At 44.7% G+C, this 25945-nt stretch overlaps 1 protein-coding gene across 3 annotated transcripts in view; it reads right to left on the bottom strand.

Moving 5' to 3' along the window:
- Window positions 1-25945, bottom strand: part of ift74 (intraflagellar transport 74) — a 71271-nt gene that overhangs the window by 26571 nt on the left and 18755 nt on the right. For all 3 annotated transcript variants that reach the window (XR_014627878.1, XM_084413066.1, XM_084413067.1), the window contains one exon: window positions 8998-9136. Coding sequence is in view for 2 of the 3 variants with exons in the window: in XM_084413066.1 (XP_084269192.1) it covers window positions 8998-9136 (139 nt within the window). In the remaining variant the exon portion in view is untranslated. The remainder of the gene's footprint in view (window positions 1-8997; window positions 9137-25945) is intronic.

Raw genomic sequence — 25945 nt, 5'->3', positions numbered from 1 at the left:
AAGCAGTGTTAGGCTGAAGCAGTGTTTGACTGAAGCAGTGTTAGGCTGAAGCAGTGTTAGACTGAAGCAGTGTTTGACTGAAGCAGTGTTTGACTGAAGCAGTGTTAGACTGAAGCAGTGTTTGACTGAAGTAGTGTTAGACTGAAGCAGTGTTAGACTGAAGCAGTGTTAGACTGAAGCAGTGTTTGACTGAAGCAGTGTTAGACTGAAGCAGTGTTTGACTGAAGCAGTGTTAGACTGAAGCAGTGTTAGGCTGAAGCAGTGTTTGACTGAAGCAGTGTTAGACTGAAGCAGTGTTTGACTGAAGTAGTGTTAGACTGAAGCAGTGTTAGGCTGAAGCAGTGTTAGGCTGAAGCAGTGTTTGACTGAAGCAGTGTTAGGCTGAAGCAGTGTTAGACTGAAGCAGTGTTTGACTGAAGCAGTGTTAGACTGAAGCAGTGTTTGACTGAAGTAGTGTTAGACTGAAGCAGTGTTAGACTGAAGCAGTGTTAGACTGAAGCAGCGGTGTTAGACTGAAGCAGTGTTTGACTGAAGCAGTGTTAGACTGAAGCAGTGTTAGACTGAAGCAGCGGTGTTAGACTGAAGCAGTGTTAGACTGAAGCAGTGTTAGACTGAAGCAGTGTTAGACTGAAGCAGCAGTGTTAGACTGAAGCAGTGTTAGACTGAAGCAGTGTTAGACTGAAGCAGTGTTAGACTGAAGCAGTGTTAGACTGAAGCAGCGGTGTTAGACTGAAGCAGTGTTAGACTGAAGCAGTGTTAGACTGAAGCAGTGTTAGACTGAAGCAGCGGTGTTAGACTGAAGCAGTGTTAGACTGAAGCAGTGTTAGGCTGAAGCAGTGTTAGACTGAAGCAGTGTTTGACTGAAGCAGTGTTAGGCTGAAGCAGTGTTTGACTGAAGTAGTGTTAGACTGAAGCAGTGTTAGACTGAAGCAGTGTTAGACTGAAGCAGTGTTAGACTGAAGCAGTGTTTGACTGAAGTAGTGTTAGACTGAAGCAGTGTTTGACTGAAGCAGTGTTAGACTGAAGCAGTGTTTGACTGAAGTAGTGTTAGACTGAAGCAGTGTTTGACTGAAGCAGTGTTAGGCTGAAGCAGTGTTAGACTGAAGCAGTGTTTGACTGAAGCAGTGTTAGACTGAAGCAGTGTTTGACTGAAGTAGTGTTAGACTGAAGCAGTGTTAGACTGAAGCAGTGTTAGGCTGAAGCAGTGTTAGACTGAAGCAGTGTTTGACTGAAGCAGTGTTAGGCTGAAGCAGTGTTTGACTGAAGTAGTGTTAGACTGAAGCAGTGTTAGACTGAAGCAGTGTTAGACTGAAGCAGTGTTAGACTGAAGCAGTGTTTGACTGAAGTAGTGTTAGACTGAAGCAGTGTTTGACTGAAGCAGTGTTAGGCTGAAGCAGCGGTGTTTGACTGAAGCAGTGTTAGACTGAAGCAGTGTTAGACTGAAGCAGTGTTTGACTGAAGTAGTGTTAGACTGAAGCAGTGTTTGACTGAAGCAGTGTTAGACTGAAGCAGTGTTAGACTGAAGCAGCGGTGTTTGACTGAAGCAGCAGTGTTTGACTGAAGCAGCGGTGTTTGACTGAAGCAGTGGTGTTTGACTGAAGCAGTGTTAGACTGAAGCAGTGCTTGACTGAAGCAGTGTTAGGCTGAAGCAGTGTTTGACTGAAGCAGTGTTTGACTGAAGCAGTGTTAGACTGAAGCAGTGTTTGACTGAAGTAGTGTTAGACTGAAGCAGTGTTTGACTGAAGCAGTGTTAGGCTGAAGCAGTGTTAGACTGAAGCAGTGTTTGACTGAAGCAGTGTTAGACTGAAGCAGTGTTTGACTGAAGTAGTGTTAGACTGAAGCAGTGTTAGACTGAAGCAGTGTTAGACTGAAGCAGTGTTTGACTGAAGTAGTGTTTGACTGAAGCAGTGTTAGGCTGAAGCAGTGTTTGACTGAAGCAGTGCTTGACTGAAGCAGTGTTTGACTGAAGCAGTGTTTGACTGAAGCAGTGTTAGACTGAAGCAGTGTTAGACTGAAGCAGTGTTAGGCTGAAGCAGTGTTTGACTGAAGCAGTGTTAGACTGAAGCAGTGTTTGACTGAAGCAGTGTTAGACTGAAGCAGTGTTAGGCTGAAGCAGTGTTTGACTGAAGCAGTGTTAGGCTGAAGCAGTGTTAGACTGAAGCAGTGTTTGACTGAAGCAGTGTTAGGCTGAAGCAGTGTTTGACTGAAGCAGTGTTTGACTGAAGCAGTGTTAGGCTGAAGCAGTGTTAGGCTGAAGCAGTGTTTGACTGAAGCAGTGTTTGACTGAAGCAGTGTTAGGCTGAAGCAGTGTTAGACTGAAGCAGTGCTTGACTGAAGCAGTGTTAGGCTGAAGCAGTGTTTGACTGAAGCAGTGTTAGGCTGAAGCAGTGTTAGGCTGAAGCAGTGTTTGACTGAAGCAGTGTTTGACTGAAGCAGTGTTAGGCTGAAGCAGTGTTAGGCTGAAGCAGTGTTTGACTGAAGCAGTGTTTGACTGAAGCAGTGTTAGGCTGAAGCAGTGTTTGACTGAAGCAGTGTTTGACTGAAGCAGTGTTAGGCTGAAGCAGTGTTAGACTGAAGCAGTGCTTGACTGAAGCAGTGTTTGACTGAAGCAGTGTTAGACTGAAGCAGTGCTTGACTGAAGCAGTGTTAGGCTGAAGCAGTGTTAGGCTGAAGCAGTGTTAGGCTGAAGCAGTGTTAGGCTGAAGCAGTGTTAGGCTGAAGCAGTGTTAGGCTGAAGCAGTGTTAGACTGAAGCAGTGTTTGACTGAAGCAGTGTTAGGCTGAAGCAGTGTTTGACTGAAGCAGTGTTAGACTGAAGCAGTGTTAGACTGAAGCAGTGTTTGACTGAAGCAGTGTTAGACTGAAGCAGTGTTAGGCTGAAGCAGTGTTAGGCTGAAGCAGTGTTTGACTGAAGCAGTGTTAGGCTGAAGCAGTGTTAGGCTGAAGCAGTGTTAGACTGAAGCAGTGTTAGACTGAAGCAGTGTTAGACTGAAGCAGTGTTTGACTGAAGCAGTGTTAGACTGAAGCAGTGTTAGACTGAAGCAGTGTTTGACTGAAGCAGTGTTAGACTGAAGCAGTGTTAGACTGAAGCAGTGTTTGACTGAAGCAGTGTTAGACTGAAGCAGTGTTAGGCTGAAGCAGTGTTAGGCTGAAGCAGTGTTAGACTGAAGCAGTGTTAGGCTGAAGCAGTGTTAGGCTGAAGCAGTGTTTGACTGAAGCAGTGTTAGACTGAAGCAGTGTTAGACTGAAGCAGTGTTTGACTGAAGCAGTGTTAGGCTGAAGCAGTGTTAGGCTGAAGCAGTGTTAGGCTGAAGCAGTGTTAGGCTGAAGCAGTGTTAGGCTGAAGCAGTGTTAGGCTGAAGCAGTGTTAGACTGAAGCAGTGTTTGACTGAAGCAGTGTTAGGCTGAAGCAGTGTTTGACTGAAGCAGTGTTAGACTGAAGCAGTGTTAGGCTGAAGCAGTGTTAGGCTGAAGCAGTGTTAGACTGAAGCAGTGTTTGACTGAAGCAGTGTTAGACTGAAGCAGTGTTAGACTGAAGCAGTGTTAGGCTGAAGCAGTGTTAGGCTGAAGCAGTGTTAGACTGAAGCAGTGTTTGACTGAAGCAGTGTTAGGCTGAAGCAGTGTTAGGCTGAAGCAGTGTTAGGCTGAAGCAGTGCTTGACTGAAGCAGTGTTAGGCTGAAGCAGTGTTAGGCTGAAGCAGTGTTAGGCTGAAGCAGTGTTAGACTGAAGCAGTGTTTGACTGAAGCAGTGTTAGACTGAAGCAGTGTTAGGCTGAAGCAGTGTTTGACTGAAGCAGTGTTAGACTGAAGCAGTGTTAGGCTGAAGCAGTGTTAGACTGAAGCAGTGCTTGACTGAAGCAGTGTTAGGCTGAAGCAGTGTTAGACTGAAGCAGTGTTAGGCTGAAGCAGTGTTTGACTGAAGCAGTGTTAGACTGAAGCAGTGTTAGGCTGAAGCAGTGTTAGGCTGAAGCAGTGTTTGACTGAAGCAGTGTTAGGCTGAAGCAGTGTTAGACTGAAGCAGTGTTTGACTGAAGCAGTGTTAGGCTGAAGCAGTGTTAGACTGAAGCAGTGTTTGACTGAAGCAGTGTTAGGCTGAAGCAGTGTTAGACTGAAGCAGTGTTAGGCTGAAGCAGTGTTAGACTGAAGCAGTGTTTGACTGAAGCAGTGTTAGGCTGAAGCAGTGTTTGACTGAAGCAGTGTTTGACTGAAGCAGTGTTAGGCTGAAGCAGTGTTAGGCTGAAGCAGTGTTTGACTGAAGCAGTGTTTGACTGAAGCAGTGTTAGGCTGAAGCAGTGTTAGACTGAAGCAGTGCTTGACTGAAGCAGTGTTAGGCTGAAGCAGTGTTTGACTGAAGCAGTGTTAGGCTGAAGCAGTGTTTGACTGAAGCAGTGTTTGACTGAAGCAGTGTTAGGCTGAAGCAGTGTTAGGCTGAAGCAGTGTTTGACTGAAGCAGTGTTTGACTGAAGCAGTGTTAGGCTGAAGCAGTGTTTGACTGAAGCAGTGTTTGACTGAAGCAGTGTTAGGCTGAAGCAGTGTTAGACTGAAGCAGTGCTTGACTGAAGCAGTGTTTGACTGAAGCAGTGTTAGACTGAAGCAGTGCTTGACTGAAGCTGTGTTAGACTGAAGCAGTGTTTGACTGAAGCAGTGTTAGGCTGAAGCAGTGTTAGACTGAAGCAGTGTTAGGCTGAAGCAGTGTTTGACTGAAGCAGTGTTAGACTGAAGCAGTGCTTGACTGAAGCTGTGTTAGACTGAAGCAGTGTTTGACTGAAGCAGTGTTAGGCTGAAGCAGTGTTTGACTGAAGCAGTGTTAGGCTGAAGCAGTGTTTGACTGAAGCAGTGTTAGACTGAAGCAGTGTTAGGCTGAAGCAGTGTTAGACTGAAGCAGTGTTAGACTGAAGCAGTGTTTGACTGAAGCAGTGTTTGACTGAAGCAGTGTTAGACTGAAGCAGTGTTTGACTGAAGCAGTGTTTGACTGAAGCAGTGTTAGACTGAAGCAGTGTTTGACTGAAGCAGTGTTAGGCTGAAGCAGTGTTAGACTGAAGCAGTGCTTGACTGAAGCAGTGTTAGGCTGAAGCAGTGTTTGACTGAAGCAGTGTTTGACTGAAGCAGTGTTAGGCTGAAGCAGTGTTAGGCTGAAGCAGTGTTTGACTGAAGCAGTGTTTGACTGAAGCAGTGTTTGACTGAAGCAGTGTTAGACTGAAGCAGTGTTTGACTGAAGCAGTGTTAGGCTGAAGCAGTGTTAGGCTGAAGCAGTGTTAGGCTGAAGCAGTGTTAGACTGAAGCAGTGCTTGACTGAAGCAGTGTTAGGCTGAAGCAGTGTTAGGCTGAAGCAGTGTTAGGCTGAAGCAGTGTTAGACTGAAGCAGTGTTTGACTGAAGCAGTGTTAGACTGAAGCAGTGTTAGGCTGAAGCAGTGTTTGACTGAAGCAGTGTTAGACTGAAGCAGTGTTAGGCTGAAGCAGTGTTAGACTGAAGCAGTGCTTGACTGAAGCAGTGTTAGGCTGAAGCAGTGTTAGACTGAAGCAGTGTTAGACTGAAGCAGTGTTAGGCTGAAGCAGTGTTAGACTGAAGCAGTGTTTGACTGAAGCAGTGTTAGGCTGAAGCAGTGTTAGACTGAAGCAGTGTTAGGCTGAAGCAGTGTTAGACTGAAGCAGTGTTTGACTGAAGCAGTGTTAGGCTGAAGCAGTGTTTGACTGAAGCAGTGTTTGACTGAAGCAGTGTTAGGCTGAAGCAGTGTTAGGCTGAAGCAGTGTTTGACTGAAGCAGTGTTTGACTGAAGCAGTGTTAGGCTGAAGCAGTGTTAGGCTGAAGCAGTGTTTGACTGAAGCAGTGTTTGACTGAAGCAGTGTTAGGCTGAAGCAGTGTTAGACTGAAGCAGTGCTTGACTGAAGCAGTGTTTGACTGAAGCAGTGTTAGACTGAAGCAGTGCTTGACTGAAGCTGTGTTAGACTGAAGCAGTGTTTGACTGAAGCAGTGTTAGGCTGAAGCAGTGTTAGACTGAAGCAGTGTTTGACTGAAGCAGTGTTAGACTGAAGCAGTGTTAGGCTGAAGCAGTGTTAGACTGAAGCAGTGTTAGACTGAAGCAGTGTTTGACTGAAGCAGTGTTTGACTGAAGCAGTGTTAGGCTGAAGCAGTGTTAGACTGAAGCAGTGCTTGACTGAAGCAGTGTTTGACTGAAGCAGTGTTAGACTGAAGCAGTGCTTGACTGAAGCTGTGTTAGACTGAAGCAGTGTTTGACTGAAGCAGTGTTAGGCTGAAGCAGTGTTAGACTGAAGCAGTGTTTGACTGAAGCAGTGTTAGACTGAAGCAGTGTTAGGCTGAAGCAGTGTTAGACTGAAGCAGTGTTAGACTGAAGCAGTGTTTGACTGAAGCAGTGTTTGACTGAAGCAGTGTTAGACTGAAGCAGTGTTTGACTGAAGCAGTGTTTGACTGAAGCAGTGTTAGACTGAAGCAGTGTTTGACTGAAGCAGTGTTAGGCTGAAGCAGTGTTTGACTGAAGCAGTGCTTGACTGAAGCAGTGTTAGGCTGAAGCAGTGTTTGACTGAAGCAGTGTTTGACTGAAGCAGTGTTAGACTGAAGCAGTGTTTGACTGAAGCAGTGTTAGGCTGAAGCAGTGTTAGACTGAAGCAGTGTTAGGCTGAAGCAGTGTTAGACTGAAGCAGTGTTTGACTGAAGCAGTGTTAGGCTGAAGCAGTGTTAGGCTGAAGCAGTGTTAGACTGAAGCAGTGTTTGACTGAAGCAGTGTTAGGCTGAAGCAGTGTTTGACTGAAGCAGTGCTTGACTGAAGCAGTGTTAGACTGAAGCAGTGTTTGACTGAAGCAGTGTTTGACTGAAGCAGTGTTAGACTGAAGCAGTGTTTGACTGAAGCAGTGTTTGACTGAAGCAGTGTTAGACTGAAGCAGTGTTTGACTGAAGCAGTGTTAGGCTGAAGCAGTGTTAGACTGAAGCAGTGCTTGACTGAAGCAGTGTTAGGCTGAAGCAGTGTTTGACTGAAGCAGTGTTTGACTGAAGCAGTGTTAGGCTGAAGCAGTGTTAGGCTGAAGCAGTGTTTGACTGAAGCAGTGTTTGACTGAAGCAGTGTTTGACTGAAGCAGTGTTAGACTGAAGCAGTGTTTGACTGAAGCAGTGTTAGGCTGAAGCAGTGTTAGGCTGAAGCAGTGTTAGACTGAAGCAGTGTTAGACTGAAGCAGTGTTAGGCTGAAGCAGTGTTAGACTGAAGCAGTGTTAGACTGAAGTAGTGTTTGACTGAAGCAGTGTTTGACTGAAGCAGTGTTAGACTGAAGCAGTGTTTGACTGAAGCAGTGTTTGACTGAAGCAGTGTTTGACTGAAGCAGTGTTAGGCTGAAGCAGTGTTAGACTGAAGCAGTGTTAGACTGAAGCAGTGTTAGGCTGAAGCAGTGTTAGACTGAAGCAGTGTTAGACTGAAGTAGTGTTTGACTGAAGCAGTGTTAGACTGAAGCAGTGTTAGACTGAAGCAGTGTTTGACTGAAGCAGTGTTTGACTGAAGCAGTGTTAGACTGAAGCAGTGTTAGGCTGAAGCAGTGTTTGACTGAAGCAGTGTTAGACTGAAGCAGTGTTAGGCTGAAGCAGTGTTAGGCTGAAGCAGTGTTAGGCTGAAGCAGTGTTAGACTGAAGCAGTGTTAGACTGAAGCAGTGTTAGGCTGAAGCAGTGTTTGACTGAAGCAGTGTTTGACTGAAGCAGTGTTAGACTGAAGCAGTGTTAGACTGAAGCAGTGTTTGACTGAAGCAGTGTTAGGCTGAAGCAGTGTTAGACTGAAGCAGTGTTTGACTGAAGCAGTGTTAGACTGAAGCAGTGTTTGACTGAAGCAGTGTTAGGCTGAAGCAGTGTTAGACTGAAGCAGTGTTAGACTGAAGCAGTGTTAGGCTGAAGCAGTGTTTGACTGAAGCAGTGTTAGGCTGAAGCAGTGTTAGACTGAAGCAGTGTTTGACTGAAGCAGTGTTTGACTGAAGCAGTGTTTGACTGAAGCAGTGTTAGACTGAAGCAGTGTTTGACTGAAGCAGTGTTTGACTGAAGCAGTGTTAGACTGAAGCAGTGTTTGACTGAAGCAGTGTTTGACTGAAGCAGTGTTAGACTGAAGCAGTGTTAGGCTGAAGCAGTGTTAGACTGAAGCAGTGTTTGACTGAAGCAGTGTTTGACTGAAGCAGTGTTAGGCTGAAGCAGTGTTAGACTGAAGCAGTGTTTGACTGAAGCAGTGTTTGACTGAAGCAGTGTTAGACTGAAGCAGTGTTTGACTGAAGCAGTGTTAGGCTGAAGCAGTGTTTGACTGAAGCAGTGTTTGACTGAAGCAGTGTTTGACTGAAGCAGTGTTAGACTGAAGCAGTGTTTGACTGAAGCAGTGTTAGACTGAAGCAGTGTTTGACTGAAGCAGTGTTAGGCTGAAGCAGTGTTTGACTGAAGCAGTGTTAGACTGAAGCAGTGTTTGACTGAAGCAGTGTTAGACTGAAGGCATGAAAGCAGCCGATCGCAGTACGAAACGCAACTGCTGCTTTTTGGGAGTTGTACTTTTTATTCCGAATGTATTACGGGCCAGTTCACACAGAACGCATTTTTCCATTCCACTGCGCTACTTTTCCATTATTTTTGCCTCTATGTACACTCTAGACGGACGTGCATGACCGTTGCGCTCGCGTGTTCTGCAGCGCCTCACGCATGACACAGCGTTATAAAAACACAGCACTCAAGTTAAAAGAAAAAAAATCGCATCTCTAGACCGTACGCTTTTTTCTGTTCCACTGCCCAGCGTCTTGGGTTTCTAACAGCAGGAACGCATTCTGTGTGAACCAGCCCTCATACATTCATGAGAACCGATCGGGTCACTCGCACCAGTGTTATTTTGGGTCGCAGTGAAGAGCCCTGTAGCGCCACTCTGCTGTCCTCTGTATACTCTACATGATAGATCAGGCTTGTTACTGTGATCTGCTGATGAAGTCATTACACTGACTGGTATGGTGGTGTTCTGTGGTGGAGTAAGCCTGACCTGCAGTAGCTCTTCATTGCTGGCCTTCATCTCAGTGTACTTGGCCTGTTTCTCAGCACTCATTTTCTTGACGATGTCTTGGGCCGCCTGTTTCTCCTGGACTATATTATCCTCCACAGCACGGATCAGATCCTCTTTCCTGACAGAGAGAAAGTTAAAGTTATTACTATACATCATAATCATACATGCTCATTCCACTGAATCAGTCAGCAGCTTTTAACATAATTGAAGGCAAATCAGCTTTATTTCTAATACTGATCCTGATCTGAACTTTGACCTTTAATGCTGCCTGAATCAGAATCATACACTGTTGGTTCTTCAGTCCAGAGGAGAACTGAGCGACTGAGTCTGGTTTCTCACAAGGGTTTTCCTCTATTCTGTCACTGATGTCTGTGTTCGCACGGCTGTCGCCTCTGGCTTCATTAATTGTGGACATTTAATATTCAACAGTATTATTGATCTGACTGCACTGACGCTGCTGTGCGAGAACTGAACTGATGATGACATCACTGTTTCCTCCAGAACTGCTTTATAGATGAAATTAACTAATTTAATCTTTACAACAGAACTGAATTCAGTATTGTAAAAAGCGCTATATAAATAAAGGTGACTTGACAGAGAGAAGCGCGAGAACTCTGAATTGATTCCTCTTTCGCATCTCCTTGCATTTGGACTGTTTGGATTGGATACCAGTCTCGGAGAGTATTCTCGTAAACATAGTCCGCTTTGTCTCAAGAGAAAGGAAAGAAGAAAAGGATGTATATCGATATTTGATCCGTGCATTTGTTCTTAAAGTGACAGCAGCCTTTATATACCTGCTGGTGTCATTAATGTTAATCAAACTACAAAAACCCAGCTTTAACAAAGATTAATCTTTATTAAATTTATACAGTGAACAGTGTTATTTTACATTTAATTATTACATTTAAGCACCTGAAATGAATCTTATTTGGAACTTTGTATTTATTAATGCTTGTAATTTGTGTATTTGTTCTTATTTTTTACTGACTGGTCACTTGCCTTTAATGATGTTAGAACTTTATTAGTTAGGCTAGTAGTTTTCGCTGTGGTACCTGAGTGTTTAAAGTGAGGATTAAGTGAGGAAAATCAATGGAAAGCCAAATTGAAATGAATGAAGCAGATAAACCAAAAACAGCCTTTGTCACGCCTCTCGGATTCTGGGAATTCAACAGAATGCCTCAGGGAGTAACCAATGCACCTTCAACCTTCCAAAGGTTAATGGAAAAGTGTATGGGTGATCTCCATTTGGAAGAGGTCCTTGTGTTTTTGGATGATTTGATAATTTTTTCCAACACGCTTGAGGAGCACGAGAGCCGTCTGCTTAGAGTGCTGAGCCGTCTACGAGAGTACGGATTGAAACTATCGCCTGAAAAGTGTAAATTCTTTCAGACACCAGTCAATATCTAGGACACATTGTTTCTGAAAATGGTGTTGAGACCGACCCAGAGAAGGTATCTGCACTAAAATCCTGGCCAGTTCCCACTAATCTCAAGACCTTAAGATCCTTCCTGGGATTCGCAGGCTATTATTGCCGTTTCATTAAGGGGTATTCAGCCATTGCAAAGCCTCTCAACGACCTGACCCGCGGATATTCTTCCACAAGAAATAACTTAAAACCCCTTGACTTAAAGGTCCACCAGTTCGATCCAAAGCAACCCTTTGGTTCTCGGTGGAGTCCTCACTGTCAACTTGCTTTTACTACCTTGATTGAGAAACTTATCAGTGCACCAGACCTGGGGTTCGCTGATCCAAAACGCTCTTACATCCTGCATACGGATGCGAGCACCATTGGGCTGGGTGCAGCGCTCTATCAAGAGCATGACTCCAATCTTCGGGCTATTGCTTTCGCAAGCCGAGGACTCTCATTAAGCGAAAGTCGTTATCCAGCTCATAAACTTGAGTTTTTAGCATTAAAGTGGAGTGTGACAGAAAAATTTCAGGACTATCTGTACGGTGCCAATTTTACTGTGGTTACCGACAGTAACCCTCTTACCTACATCCTGACATCAGCCAAGCTGGATGCAACGAGTCATCGGTGGTTGGCTGCGCTCTCCACGTTTTCCTTCAAGTTGCAATATAGAGCTGGACGACAGAATCTGGATGCGGATGCCCTTTCCCACCGACCACAGGAAGACTCGCCCTGCGGCGAATGCGATCAAGAACTCCTCAATCAGTTCACCAGACAACATCTTTCCGATCCCGGCGACCCCTAAATTCCATCTGAGGTTGTCAATGCCATTTGCCAGAGTTGCCTCATCCGAGCGGAAGCAGCAAGCACTTTGATCGAGTCCCTGTCCATCATGGCAGATGTTCTTCCTGAGCGCTATACAGAAGATCCTGGGCTGCCTGTGGTTCCGACTCTGTCCCATCTTGAGCTCCGGGACAAACAGAGGGCTGACCCAAATCTCCGGGAAGTCATACACCAGATGAAGACAGGTGAGAAAGTTCCTCCTACTGCCAGGGAGGGGCTGCCTGAGATCTCCTTTCTGCTGAGGGAGCTCAACAAGCTCAAACTGGTTGAAGGCATTCTCTACAGAAAACGACAGGACAATGAACAGACTTCATATCAACTCGTCTTGCCGGAAGAACTTCGTTCCACTGTTTTGCAGAGTCTCCATGATGATATGGGTCACATGGGGATAGAGCGCACGTTAGACCTCGCTCGCACCCGCTTTTATTGGTCCAAGATGTCTGCTGACGTAGAGCACAAGATAAAGACTTGTGCGTTCGTCGCAAAGCTCTTCCTGAGAGAGCCGCTCCTCTCATCAGTATTCAAACTTCCAGACCACTTGAACTCATCTGCATGGATTTTCTCAGCCATGAGCCAGACACCAGCAACACATCCACAAAGACATCCTTGTGTTAACAGACCACTTCACCAAATTTGCCTTAGCCTTTCCAACCCCTAATCAGAAGGCTAGGACAGTGGCCAAATGTCTGTGGGACAACTTTATAGTCTATTATGGGACACCAGAACGACTACATACAGACCAAGGGCGAGACTTTGATTCCAAACTGATCAAGGAATTATGTGAAGTGGCTGGAATCAAGAAGTGTCGGACTACACCATACCATCCACGAGGAAATCCGGTAGAAAGATTCAACCGCACTCTGCTCAACATGTTGGGCACTCTGGAAGCAAAACAGAAAACGAAATGGAAAGACTTCGTCAAACCCTTGGTACACGCTTACAATTGTACAAGGAATGAGACCACAGGATATACACCATACGAACTGATGTTTGGACGTTCTCCTCGTCTTCCGGTCGACTTGGCTTTTGGTTTACCGCTGAGTGGGAAAAAACACCAACCTCATTCACAGTATGTCCAAAATCTGAAGTCCCGGTTGAAAGAAAGCTACGATATTGCCTCGAAGAACACCGCCAAAGCATCTGAAAAGAACAAGGTCCGCTTTGATCAAAGAGTCATCCCTTCAAAGTTGGAGCCTGGAGACCGAGTGCTTGTGCGTAGTGTTCGATTGAGAGGTAAACACAAGCTCAGTGATAAGTGGGAGCAGGACATCTACATTGTAGTGGATCAAGCTGGAGACCTACCAGTCTATACAGTGAAGCCAGAGCGTCGTGATGGTCCTAAACGTACTCTTCACAGAGAGTTTTTTACCGTGTGGTTTTCTCCCTGCTGTTGAAGAGCCGTCCATTGAGGCCAGTTCAGTCTCAAGGCCAATAATGCGGCAGCAGCGTGAGACTCCTCCTGATTCTGAGGTCTCTGGAGAGGAAGACTCTTCACCTGAACCAACAGCTCTCGGTCTGGACCCAAATCCAATGAAGTTCACTGTGGAGAAGTTTTACAAAAAAGTAAATGGTAAATGGACTGCATTTATATAGCGCTTTCACAGACCTATGGCCACCAAAGCGCTTTACATAGCCTCACATTCACCCATTCACTCACTCACACACCGACGGTGGTGTCAGCCATGCAAGGCGCCATCCAGCTCGTCGGGAGCAGCTGGGGTTAGGTGTCTTGCTCATGGACACCTCGACACTTGGTCAGGTGGAACCGGGGATTGAACCACCAACCTTTCGGTTTGTAGACAACCTACATGAACCACTGAGCCACTGCCGCCCCCCCCCCCCCAAAAAAAGCTTCATCCCCAAGTGTTGCTAATGACTATCTTCCTCCATCAATGACATCTGTGAGAGAACCAGCCGTTGTTGATGAAGGGTCAGAGAGTGAGCACTTACCTGAAGAAGAGACGTTACCTGTGACCCCTGACTACCTACCTGAAGCTGAAGAATCTGTAGTACCTGTTGAAACTGACTCACCTGAACATCTACTTGAGTCTGAATCCGAGGAAGAAGAGTCTGTTGAGCTACCTGTGGAAAGAAACTTATCTTATTACTCGCCTTATCGTGCCAGTCCCGAATTTGTTGAAATTCCACTCACTGAAGACGCTGAAGAGTCTGTCGATCCTGAGACGTCAGTCTCTAGTGTCTTTGAGCCCTTAAACTTTGATTTAACCCTTGATTCTGTAGAACCAGAACCCGGTCCAAGACGTTCTGTGCGTCAACGATTACCGCCTAAAAGGTTGCAGTACAGTTCGCTTGGTAATCCCTTGATATCTGTGGTTCAAACTCTTTTACACAGTATATCAGATGCTTTAAATCCTGTGTCTACCACCAGTTCAGTTATTCACATAGTTTAACATGCAACGGGACGTGCATGGGTTTAAGGGGGGAGGGTGTCACCCAGGTTAAAATCTGTCAATATATATTAAATGTTTGTTTATTGGTTCTGCCGTCCCCATTCCTTTAATTTGCCTGTGTGGAGTACGTGCCCTGCGACGTCACGTGACTGTGCTTAGCTAATCGCGCATTTAAGCACGAGTGTTTAACCGGACTGCGGCGTCTTCCTCATTCAGAGGTGTGAAGAAGCCGATCGACAGCTGTGGACAGAACAACTTACTGGCTGCAGGGAATCCGTCGCCGCCATCAGGTTATGTTTACATAGAGGAACTGGCCAGGTTCTCTCTCTCTGTCTGGAGATGAATGATGGCGAGCTGAACTACTACGGCTAGGAGCCTACCATCCGCGCAGCATCCACTGAACAGCCGTCCTACTGGTCTGGTAGGAAGGTTGTCTGCAGCCTGTCCCCCACACACTTCTCCATAGGCTTCAGTCCCACATGCACATCCTTCCCCTTGACGAACAATAACCTATGGATTTATCAATATAAACTCTCATAAAACCCTTGTGGGTTGTCGCGTTGGTCTTGAAGAAACCAAACATCGCTGGGACAGTTCTTTCATTTAAAAAAAAAAAAAAAAAGCATACAAATGCTGCAAAGAGTGACACCATGTGGTCTGAATTGGTATTGCTAAAGTGTTTGCAAACCATTTACATAATTCATGTTGCTAATAATTTTCACTGTTTCTTGGTTACTGAATAGGGTGGTCCTTATCAAGTCCAAATTTTTTTTTGTGCAAAATGTTAGTGTCTTAACCTCTTAAACTGTTCCTTTTAACTTCAAAATTGGAAATATGCAAAAATGTTGACAAAAAAATGATATTTAGAGGTAGTTCAATCATGTGGAAGATTGCCTATGTTAAGCTGTGCAGCGTTATTGTGATATGCAAGTAATATTAAAAGTTGCTGCAAATGAACTACATTTTATTGAAATCAGAGCAAACCTGACATGACAACAATGACAACAATGAAAAAAAAAGCACAAAGTTTTCAACAATCCCTCATTTCTGAAGCCAGTGTTGACTTTTTGCAGTCTGGATAGATCCGTCGTTGATCTTCCACCACATGAAGGAGAAACTGCAATTGTTCTTCATTGTATTCTTGAATCAGAGCCACTCCTCTCTCTGCGTGATCATTGACTACTTTCATTGCATGTATAATTGCCTGTGCCTCCTGATAATCTGCTTGATTAGGCCAAAGTTCCGGGTCAATTTCAAGGAACGTAATGTAATTTTTTTAACCAAAAAATGTGCTCTAAACCCAAACAATAACCAAGGTGATCATCAATAGAAATATGTATTGATTCCACCAGGAAAGGTAAATCTGCTAAACCAGGTCATGGATGGATTAATTTGGATTTAGTTTCTACAATAAGTAAACTGAGATATGCTTCTAAAATACATATTTAGGAATATATGGAGCATATGGAATATGTGGAGATTTTTTGGGAATTTTACTAGCCAGGTACAATACCAATTCAAATGATTGTTTTTTACGAAAATCATCAAAATCTCAGAAAGTTTAAAGCTATTGAGCTACCAGTAATTATTATGTTACTGCCATACAAATTGGCATGCTGTATTTTCTTATATAAAGGAACTATTTGAAGGGTTAAGAGCATGACAATTGGAGACTTTAAAAATAAGGACCACCCTATTACTGAACTGCAACAAAATTAGTCCTCCTTTAGTCCTCCGAAGACAGTAGTAGGGACAGACTTCTGCTCCAACTGGACTAAACTTGTCTTTAGGTTTGGGTTTGTCCTGTTCGGCCTCTACAGCCAGTTGCTGAGCCTTCTGCTCCAGCAGCCTCATGTCATCCACTCCGCTCTGCCCCGGAGCAAGATCTGACACTGTTCCAGTAGCATTAGTGGTTGCCTTGAGAACATTTGTTTTAATAACCAAAATATATACTATTGTCTTTTCATTGAGTCATTTAAACCTATCTGAATGTGATTGTAGGCTACTGTAATGTTTTATCATAAAACAAGTACTTAACCAAACTGATTTTTTTAAAATGTTAAACCATATATATATATATATATATATATGCGCTGATTGCTGTCATTTCTTACAGTTGATCGTATATTTTCGTATAATTTTCAATGTATTTATCTTATTGGCTACTATATATATTTGATAGATATTACAGGTTGTTTCAGGTTCAGTTTATGTAATGTCTATAATGTGACGACTGTACATAACAGTACTAGCCTATATGAACTGCCAAGACTGAAATCATGATTATTTTCATTTCCAGTGTCTGTGATATTGAGGAACTCTTGAGGAAAAAGAGGGGGAACATTCGTTTCCTGATCAGAACACAAGAGAAGAGTGAGTCATCTATCTCAGACCTAAGGGCAGGGACACACCAAGCCGATGGTCAGCCAATGTCTGTCAATGGTTCAATCCAACTGAAAAGCCTTCAACTTCTCAATCGAACTGATTAAGCTTGAGCTGAATTAAATCTTGATTGGATTGAAAGGGGTGCTGTAGGCATAAAAAAAAAAAATCAGATCCATAAGAAAAAAAAAATCATATAAACTGAACTTTTCAAACTTGAAATCAGATTGCATTCATTGATGAAAATTAGAGCATGTAAACATATCTAATGACCTCCTTGATACTTATTTTTGTTGTTCATGTAATTCTCCTTTTTTTTTCTTAATACACAGATCTAACAATGGTTTTGGGGCACTACAAGACCATGATTACCTGGAAACGTCACCTACCATGGAAGAGCAGCTGAATGCAGCACAGAAGGAGATTGCTCATCTGACAGAAGAAAATGAAAATTTAAGAAGTCAGCAGTTCCCTTTCGTAAAGGGAACTCCCGCTGCATCGATACTCGATACTTTGGGGAATGCCTTCGGCATGAAGCGTCTGAAGTCAACTATGGAACTATTCCAATCTTGATTGGTGCAACGTCACCCGTGACGTCGCATGTGACGGTGATCCGGAAGCTACAAAAGGGTCACAGGAACCAGGAAATGTTAGCTTCTGGTCTTCAGCAAGCGCTCTATGTCATCTTGTCTGTTCTATTTGGTGTTGTCTGTCCCGTGAAAAGAGTATTATTTATGGTGAATAAAAGAGAAGCTATTCAGGCAGTGTGCGTCCCCTTGCCCACGTTATTTAAGCGAGGGTGACACACACTCGCTTTGTGTAGTTTGTCTGGGAGTGGAGAATGCACGGGCGGTGCTCGAGGGCGCTGTCTGTGCAAACTGTTTTCAATGAAAAAGCTCCGCTCCCGTTTGAGCTTGTTCGATCAATTAGATCAGGCTCGCGTTTCCAGTGCATCAGGTCCCGCGTCTGTTGAGGCAGCGCGCCGCTTGTATGCATAGGATTCGCACGTGGGGCTGGCATATGATACTGAGACGGTTGCGACCCTTTCTCAGTGTTTATTAACCAGCTCCACTGGTCTCGCGCACGGTTCGGAAGCCCGCGCTGCGGCTTCTTCCGACCGTGTTAAAGACAGAGCGTTTGATTCGATCAAATAGATCAGGCTCGCGTTTCCAGTGCATCAGGTCCCGCGTCTGTTGAGGCAGCGCGCTACTTGTATGCATGGGATTCGCACGTGGGGCTGGCATATAATACTGAGACGGTTGCGACCCTTTCTCAGTGTTTATTAACCAGCTCCACTGGTCTCGCGCACGGTTCGGAAGCCCGCGCTGCGGCTTCTTCCGACCGTGTTAAAGACACAGCGTTTGATTTATCTGGCTCCGAGGAGTTAGATATTATTTATCAACACTGAATCACGTGGATATGGGGATTCGCCACCCCATATTCCCGTTAGTGAGGAGTTGCTGGAGGTTGTAATCTGGGCAGTGGTTAAATTAAATGTTAAATGGCCATATAATAAGCAGGAAGCGACTAAGAAAAATAAAATGAATGAGCGCTTCCTGCAGACCCAGTCACAATCTTCGTGTCAGAGCCTTCCCTTTTTTCACTGATCTCCATACTGAGGTATCGAGATCGTGGAAAAATCCATTTTCATCTCAATTATTTCCCCCCCATGTATATATTTACTCATCCATTAGGGAATCTAATGAAAATGGTTATGAGGTGATGGCTCGGGTTGAGGAATATTTTGCGAAATATTTTCTCCCCGACATTGCGTCACCCCTGATAGCTCAGACACTTCCCTCCAAATCTCGTACATCGAATTTGTTAGGGGAAGCATATATGGCGGTGGGTCGAGCCGGTGCATGCCCACACACAATGGGGTTATTACAGGCATATCTGGCTGACCTCCTCAAGCAGGTGGATGATAACTGGGAGGTCTCACTCAATGGTATTACTGAATTTCATAGAGTAGCTGACTTATCTCTCCGTATTATTAAAGAGACGGTCCGTGCTATTGGCCGTTCTATGGCAGCACTAGTCGTCTCAGAGAGACATTTATGGCTTAATCGCTTGTGGATCGGGGAGAAAGACAGGGCTTTCCTTCTCGATGCTCCCCTTTCACCTTCCGGCCTCTTTGGCGATGCGGCAAGATCCGTTGTCGAGAGGCTTCAGGAGGCAGAGCGACAATCAGCTATCCCCAGTTGTCAGTCCAGGTCTCATGGGGTTGCTGCCAGGGGGCAGCCTCATGGGACAGCCGCCAGCTCCTCATATTTTGAGAAGGTTTCCTCTCGTGCCCCCCCGTATAAGGCTTGGGGCCAGAAGAAACATTCTCGCACGAAGCACTCCATACCGAAGACAGGTCTGAGGACTGTCTCTCGGGCTAAGATGGCTTCAACTAAGAGGTCTTGTCGTAACACGCAGACCCTTATGGGCATTCCCCCAGGAGAGCGAGTACAGGAGTCTCGCCCCCTTATGCAGCCCTTAGGAAATCAATGTTTGCTTCCCGCCGCCGATGGCGCTTCGGGACACATCGGCTTCCAGCGAACACAAATCGCAGTATCTGCCCGATGACGTTGCGGCCCTGTCGAGTTCGCCGCCTCTCAGGAGGTCTGTAGAGAGCATATTTCGGTTAGTTCCTGCCAGTTAGCTGCTTCAGGTCACCGAAGCCATTTGGAAATTTATAGCCGAGGCCAGTCTCGAGGGACTGGTCCCCATAATGGCATATTTAGACACCCCGAGGGGTCTTCAAAATATATCCTAGGGGGTCCTGCTTACAGTGGAGCTAATATACAAATATTATCTACTAAGGGGGCCAGCCCCGAGCAGGCTCGGTTCTTGGAACAGGAAGTCTAGTCCCTCTTAACACAGGAAACCTCAAAGTGGGCTCTTCCTTGGTTACGGGAGCCTGGGTTCTACAGCTGGCACTTCATAGTTCCTATGAGGGGGGGAGTTAGGCCTTATTTTGGATCTCATGGTACTGGATCAACCTCCGAGGGGGTTCAGATTCAAGTTACCGACTGTCAGTCAGACCAGCTCTGAGGACTGGTCTGTCTTGATAGATCCACAAGCTCCTTAACTCCTCTTTCCCTTCTAACCCTATCACAGGAAGTTTCCGAGATCCGCTTTTGGGGGGAAAAGCGCATCAGTTCTGGACTCTTCCAGTCGGCCTAGCCTTATCCCCTCGCACCTTCACTAAATGTATGGACACGGCCCTTGCTCCATTGAGACTTCAGGGGGTCCGTATCTTATAGATGACTGGCTCATTTTGGCTCAGTCGAAAAGAACTAGCAATTCAACATCGAGATGTTGTTTTGCGTCATCTGAGGTGTGTGGGGTTGAGACTCAATGTGAAGGAAAGTTCCTTAACTCCTCTTCAGAGGACTACGTCCCTGGGAGTAGAGTGGGACTTAGTCACGATGCGGGCACAATTGTCTCCTGCTCGTATAAATACTATCTTAAACACATTGAAGAGTATTAGGTTAGGCCAGGCTATCACTGTCAAACACTTTCAAGGAGTTTTGGGTCTTATGGCTGCAGCTTCCACGGTAGTACCCTTTGGTCTGCTCCATATGAGGGCCTTGCAGTGGTGGCTCAGGAACAAGGGTTTTTGTCCTCTGGGAAACCCTTTTCATACGATCAGAGTTACGCGCAGATGCCTTCGTTCTCTTGTCGTATGGAAGAAACCATGGTTCCTGTCTCAGGGCCCGGTTTTGGGAGCACCATGTGAGAGAAAAACTCTGACCACGGATGCGTCCCTAACGGGCTGGGGTACGGTTATGGAGGGCCGTTACACCCGAAGTACTTGGAAAGACCATCATCTCACATTGCATATTAATCGCTTGGAGATGTTGGCCGTATTTTTGCCCTGAGGCACTTCCTTGTAGACCTCAGAGGCCATCATGTTCTTGTTAGGACAGACAATATGTCGGTGGTCTCTTATATCAACTGCCAAGGGAGGATTGAGATCTCGCCCTCTTTGTAGACTGGCGCATCAAATTCTCCTTTGGTCCCAGGACAAATTTCTCTCCATCAGATCTATTTATATTCCTGGGGTTGATAATATGGGAGCAGACATCCTGTCGAGGCAGGGGCTGAGGCCCGGGGAATGGCGGCTCCACCCTGAAGTGGTTGAGCTTATATGGAGAGAGTTTGGCCGGGCGGAGGTTGACCTGTTTCGCTTATCATGAGAACTCTCATTGCCCGCTCTGGTACTCTCTCTCACATCCAGCTCCTTTGGGCTTGGATGCCATGGTACAGATGTGGCCGAGGTCACATCTGTACACTTTTCCCCCGATCGCTCTGCTCCCTGGGGTTCTAGAAAGGGTCAGGAGGTACGGAGTGAGACTACTCCTTGTAGCTCCGTACTGGCAGGCCCGAATTTGGTTTTCGGACCTTATTAGTCTCTTGGAGAGTTCTCCATGGAAAATTCCTATTAGGAGAGATCTTCTGTCTCAGGCTGATGGTACATTATTTCATCCCCGACCAGAGTAATGGAGACTATGGGTCTGGCCCCTGAGGGGGTCCCACCCATAATTAGGTTGCCCTTTCCACCGAGGTGGTCAGGACATCCATACTAGAACCCCACTCTACTAGGAACTAAACAATTAAGTTAGGGAGGGCATTGAACCCAGTTTATTACTGCCCACTGGCTTCAGTACTGGTGTTCCATCCCGCTCTCTAACGGGATCTCCTGTTCATGCTTAGGGCCTCTGTGGCGGCCTCAGTGCCCTCCGCAAGCCTCTAAGGGTGTTCTCGAAAGGACGTTCCCACTGAAACTCCATGTTCCTGTAGATTGGAGGATGAATCCTTTTCATCCAGCCTATTGGCATCAGGCTGATGGGTTATCCCTGGCACCCATCATGTCCTGTGGGTGAGGTATACGAATATATATTTGAGATATATAAGTATATATAGGAGAATCTATTGAGTCTGCTTCCTGCTCGTCTTACTCCCTGGAAGAGTGGTGGTGCTGCCCCCTCTTACTTGCTAGCGTGGGAGCCACTCAACGTTATTTTTGCCCGGTACTGAGGTACCTGTAGGCAATGTTAAGATTCTTCGGGTATTCCATCCTCCATCGCATGTGTCGGATGGTCAAGGTCGTAGCCTTTGAGGTTCCTACATTAGGCCTTAGGCTGAGAGGAGTCAGTCCATCTAGTTATGCATCAAGGGTTAGGAGCTATTCCCTTTATTAAGAGTACAGTTGGTTATCTAAAACCACTTATATTTGAAGTACAAGGTGCGCTTTTGCCTTCACCTCTCATCTAATATTTTCTACGGTCTGGGGCTCCCATCCATGAGGTCAGTCGAGCCTCCGGCTCCAGACCTCCCCTTCTTGCACCAAATCTTATGACAAGCTAGTTTGGATCTGCCCTCTACTCATTCTATCGTCCGTGAGTGTGCCAGATGCTTTACACCAGGGCGTTTTCTCTCAGTGTGGCGGCGTGGGTATTCGTTCCCCAAAGTATCGAGTATCGATGCAGCGGGAGTTCCCTTTACGAAAGGGAACGTCTCGGGTTACGTATGTAACCCTCGTTCCCTGAGTAGGGAACGAGACGCTGCATCCCTCGGCCACACTTTTCGCGCCCCTGAGAACGACTTGCTTTGACCAATTAGAAGCTAACATTTCCTGGTTCCTGTGACCCTTTTGTAGCTTCCGGATCACCGTCACATGCGACGTCACGGGTGACGTTGCACCAATCAAGATTGGAATAGTTCCATAGTTGACTTCAGACGCTTCATGCCGAAGGCATTCCCCAAAGTATCGAGTATCGATGCAGCGTCTCGTTCCCTACTCAGGGAACGAGGGTTACATACGTAACCCGAGACGTTTTGTTTACAGCGATTCCAATGTGAGCCCAAGATGATTATGTTTTACACCGGATTTAAAGAATATGAGACCCTCAAAGCACTCTACCTGCCTCTTCAACCTACAGCACAGTCTCTGGTGAGATGGAGTCAAATGCAAAGACATAATAAAACAGAACAGACTGTAACCGCTGGCTTTCATGCTCACGACATTTGTCTCTTAGACCAGTTTTTCTTGTTTCTCTGCTGTATGAGGCAGGGCTTCTTTCTGCAGATTTAGCTGTAAGGTTTAATCTGTCAAAGGCCACAGTCAGCCGGATATGTATAACTTGGGCTAACTACTGTATTTCATGCTTGGCACACTACCAGTATGGCCAAGTAGAGAGGCTATAGACGAGCTAATGCCACCTTGCTTCAAGCTGACCTTTCCCAAAACACGCGTTGTGCTAGATTGTACTGAGATCCATATTCAAACAGCAAGCTCAAAAGTTCTAAACACGATGACATACTCTCATAACAAAGGCACCACAACTTTGAAATCCCTGATTGGCATTACCCCCTTTGGGTCAGTTAGCTTTGTAAGCAACCTATACACAGGCTCCATCTCTGACAAGGAAATCACCAAAGAGTCAGGCAATCTAAAACTCCTCCAGCCAGAAGACGAAGTAATGGCTGATAAGGGCTTTCTTATCAGAGATCTTCTTGCTGACATCAATGTCAGTCTTGTAACCCCGACATTCACAGGCCCAAGTGGACAATTCAGTAAAGATGAAATTGCACACACCCAAGAGACTGCCCGCTTGAGGATACACATAGAGAGAGCTATCAGACGCATCAAAGAATATCACATTTTTGATAGGGTCCTACCCCTTTCACTCTGTGGTTCAGTCAACCAGATGTGGACTGTTTGTGCTCTACTGACTCATTTTCAAGGACCTCTATTTTAAAGGAAGGTTTCACCCAATAATACAAACTTACTGAAAATGTACTAACCCTCAGTGAAATGACATTTTACATTTACAGACAAAAATGTACATAAACGAGAATAGTCATTTAAATGTTACTTTGATTTATTGTTATGATTTGTACAGTAGATGGAAAATATACACTGGAACAAATTTATACAATCAAAAATATTTATTTCATACTTTAGACTATAAACAGTGAAATTCATTTATAAATAAAATTATATTTTTGTACAATCAGTGTAATTCAGTTTTATTTAATGTAGAAATAATTTTTTCTAAAACTACATATATTTACTTATTTATATTTAAATATTTACTCATCTAATGTGTAAAGCCCAATTTATACTTCTGCGTTGACCTGCCACCGTAGCTAGGCTGTAGGCTGTGTGTGGCGCGCGTACCCGTCCGCGTACCCTGATGTGCACCTCTCAAAAATGCGTCAATTCTACGCAGACGCAAGTGTGTGATTGGTCTACTTGAACCCCTCCCTCAGGTTTCACATGCTCCTTCTGCATTTGTAATTGTGTGTCAACGTCATTTATACTTCTCTGTCGTTGTCCTCGTTGACGCACAATTACAAATGCAGAGGGAGCATGTGAAACCTGAGGGAGGGGTTCAAGTAGACCAATCACACGCTTGCGTCCGCATAGAACATTTTTGGAGAGGTGCACGTCAGGGTACGCCGAAGGGTACGCGCTCCACACACAGCCTACAACCTAGCTACGGTGGGAGGTCGACGCAGAAGTATAAATTGGGCTTAAGGATGTGTGGTATTCCTGGGTTTATAAGCACAAGTTGGGCAGCCAGTAGTTAAAAAAGAACAAGTCCAACTTAGTTTTTACTGACTCCCATTTCTCATCATCAAAATGAATGCGCTCCAGGTGGAAGTCATTTCTGGATTTGACAAAGAAGTCACACCATCTCATCCCAGTGATTCCCATTTGTCCAATCATCTGATAATAATATTGATGGCTGGTTTTGAGAGCAAGCATACCATCTTCTCTTACGGTAAGGTACTTGCACTGTGGTACACTGTCTACATCAGGGCACTTGATTTCAAGTAACCCCAGAGCACCAGTGCTGTCAACCACCTTCCGATCAGGAGATGTGCCTAAATGTGGGGCATGGGGATTTATGACAAAGCCACAAGGGTAAACGCGATTACTGGTTACCTGCTCGTATTGTGCAGCTGCATCTGGCTACAGTTCCAGCCCTCTCTTCATTGCCTGTGTCTGACCTGACCTTTTCTGTTTCTGCATACTGGTTGCAAGGCTGTTAAAGTCTGCAACTCGTGAGACTATCCTCTTAAAATTGGATGAAGTCAAGCGCTGGGAACGAACACGGTGCCACATCTTATTGTTGCTCTGCCCAGTCGTTTCTTTCTCTAATGCCTCGGAATCAGAGAGTGTGACAGTCATACCATCATAAAAAATGCTCTCCTTTTCACTGAGAGAAGTTGAAAAAGTGCATGGTTGTGGTGGGAGAGGAAAAGGTGGGTAGGGATCAGTGGAGGTGGAGGGCAACCCGATGACTTGGTATGTCAATGCTGATCCATGAGGCAGATGTCCGAATTCGGTTGCAACTTTGTCCACTATGTCTCTGATGCCTGCAGCAGTTTGTACATTTGGCTTTTGCTTCCAATTTTAGCAAGATTTTCATGAAGGTCATTTGCAAACTGATCACTTGGTAGAGGGGTTGAAATGGGACAATACATGTTAGGTATGACTGCATGACTAGATCTTTGATAAATTGTTTGAGGTGGATTAGCTGTTGGTGGCTTCAATTTTGATATTTTAATTGTGTTAATAGGTTTAGGGGCTAGACCCATAGAACGTGAAGGAATATGCCATGTCTGTGGCAGGGAGGTTTTACTAACGACCGGTGGAACAGGACTTATATTCCAATTTGATGTTGTGTGCCAGGGTATACAGTAGACCAATTTGATGATTGCATTGACCTTGGCCAGCTTTGCAGCTGCATTTTGATTCTCTGATGACAAAGGAACCTTCAGATGGAAATTCTATCTGTAAATTAAGAAACAATATATATAAGTCAGTATTTATTCAAAATAATGAAAATATAAAGTTCCATCAAGTTGTGGGAAGTCAAGGAACATTCAACCTTTCATACTATACAGGTTTGCTCTTCACCTTATGTTTGGTACTGGTTGTAGGAAACAACAAGGTAAGTGGACAACAGTGTAATAATTGCAGACAAGTACAGTAATTGCTTTGTATTTTGAGTTGAACTGATAATACTACATGTTGGATATATGTATGGATATATATTTGTATGTATAGTGTGTGCATAATTATCGATATTCTGATTAAAAAAATTCAAGCCCATTTTTACTAATTCCATACCATATCAATTTTAATAACCATTAATTGTGTTAATCATAATCTTTTAGAAGTTATATATAATTGTGTGCATAATACTCAGGAGTGCATAATTAAGCAGGTTTTCTTTTACAGGTCAAATGCATTTAATAATGATTTTCAGTGCGAGCTGAATTATGCACACCTGAATATAAGGCCTTTTCCCCCTCCAGCAATCATTAACAATTATATCACTTCTAAATAATTAATGTTACATATAAAATTATTAGCAGTTATTAGGATTTGTGTGGTTTGGAAAAATGTGCTTTGAAAGGAAAGATCAGAATATCAACTTAATAATTATGCACACACTATCTATCCATCCATCCATCCATCCATCCATCCATCTATATACAGGTGTCAAACTGTCCAGTTCTCATTGCAAAAAAGTGATTCATTCAGAAAGTAAAAAAAAAGAAGCAGGAACGAACTTTGGCACTTGAATTAACGCCTGAACTTGAACTTGTGTGACTGTTACCTGCACCATGTATGGGGCATCGTTTTGTCGCATTGAGCGAAATGCCCTTGCCCTCACAACACAGCCTGACTCACTTTTCCTGACTGTAAACATTACAAAAAAATATTCGAAATGCATTCTAACATAAAATGTCATGCTGATGTTTACTATAAACAAAATAACATGGGCAAACATAATGCATTTCGATTGTGTTCCAATACTTTTGACAATACAGTGTAACGTTATATAAGTTGTTTGCATTTGCACTACATAAA

The sequence above is a fragment of the Rutilus rutilus genome, assembly GCF_951802725.1.
Source record: "Rutilus rutilus genome assembly, chromosome: 7".
Taxonomy (NCBI): Eukaryota; Metazoa; Chordata; class Actinopteri; order Cypriniformes; family Leuciscidae; genus Rutilus; species Rutilus rutilus.
Note: the sequence above shows the minus strand (reverse complement) of the source record. Positions and strands in the feature narration are given on the sequence as shown.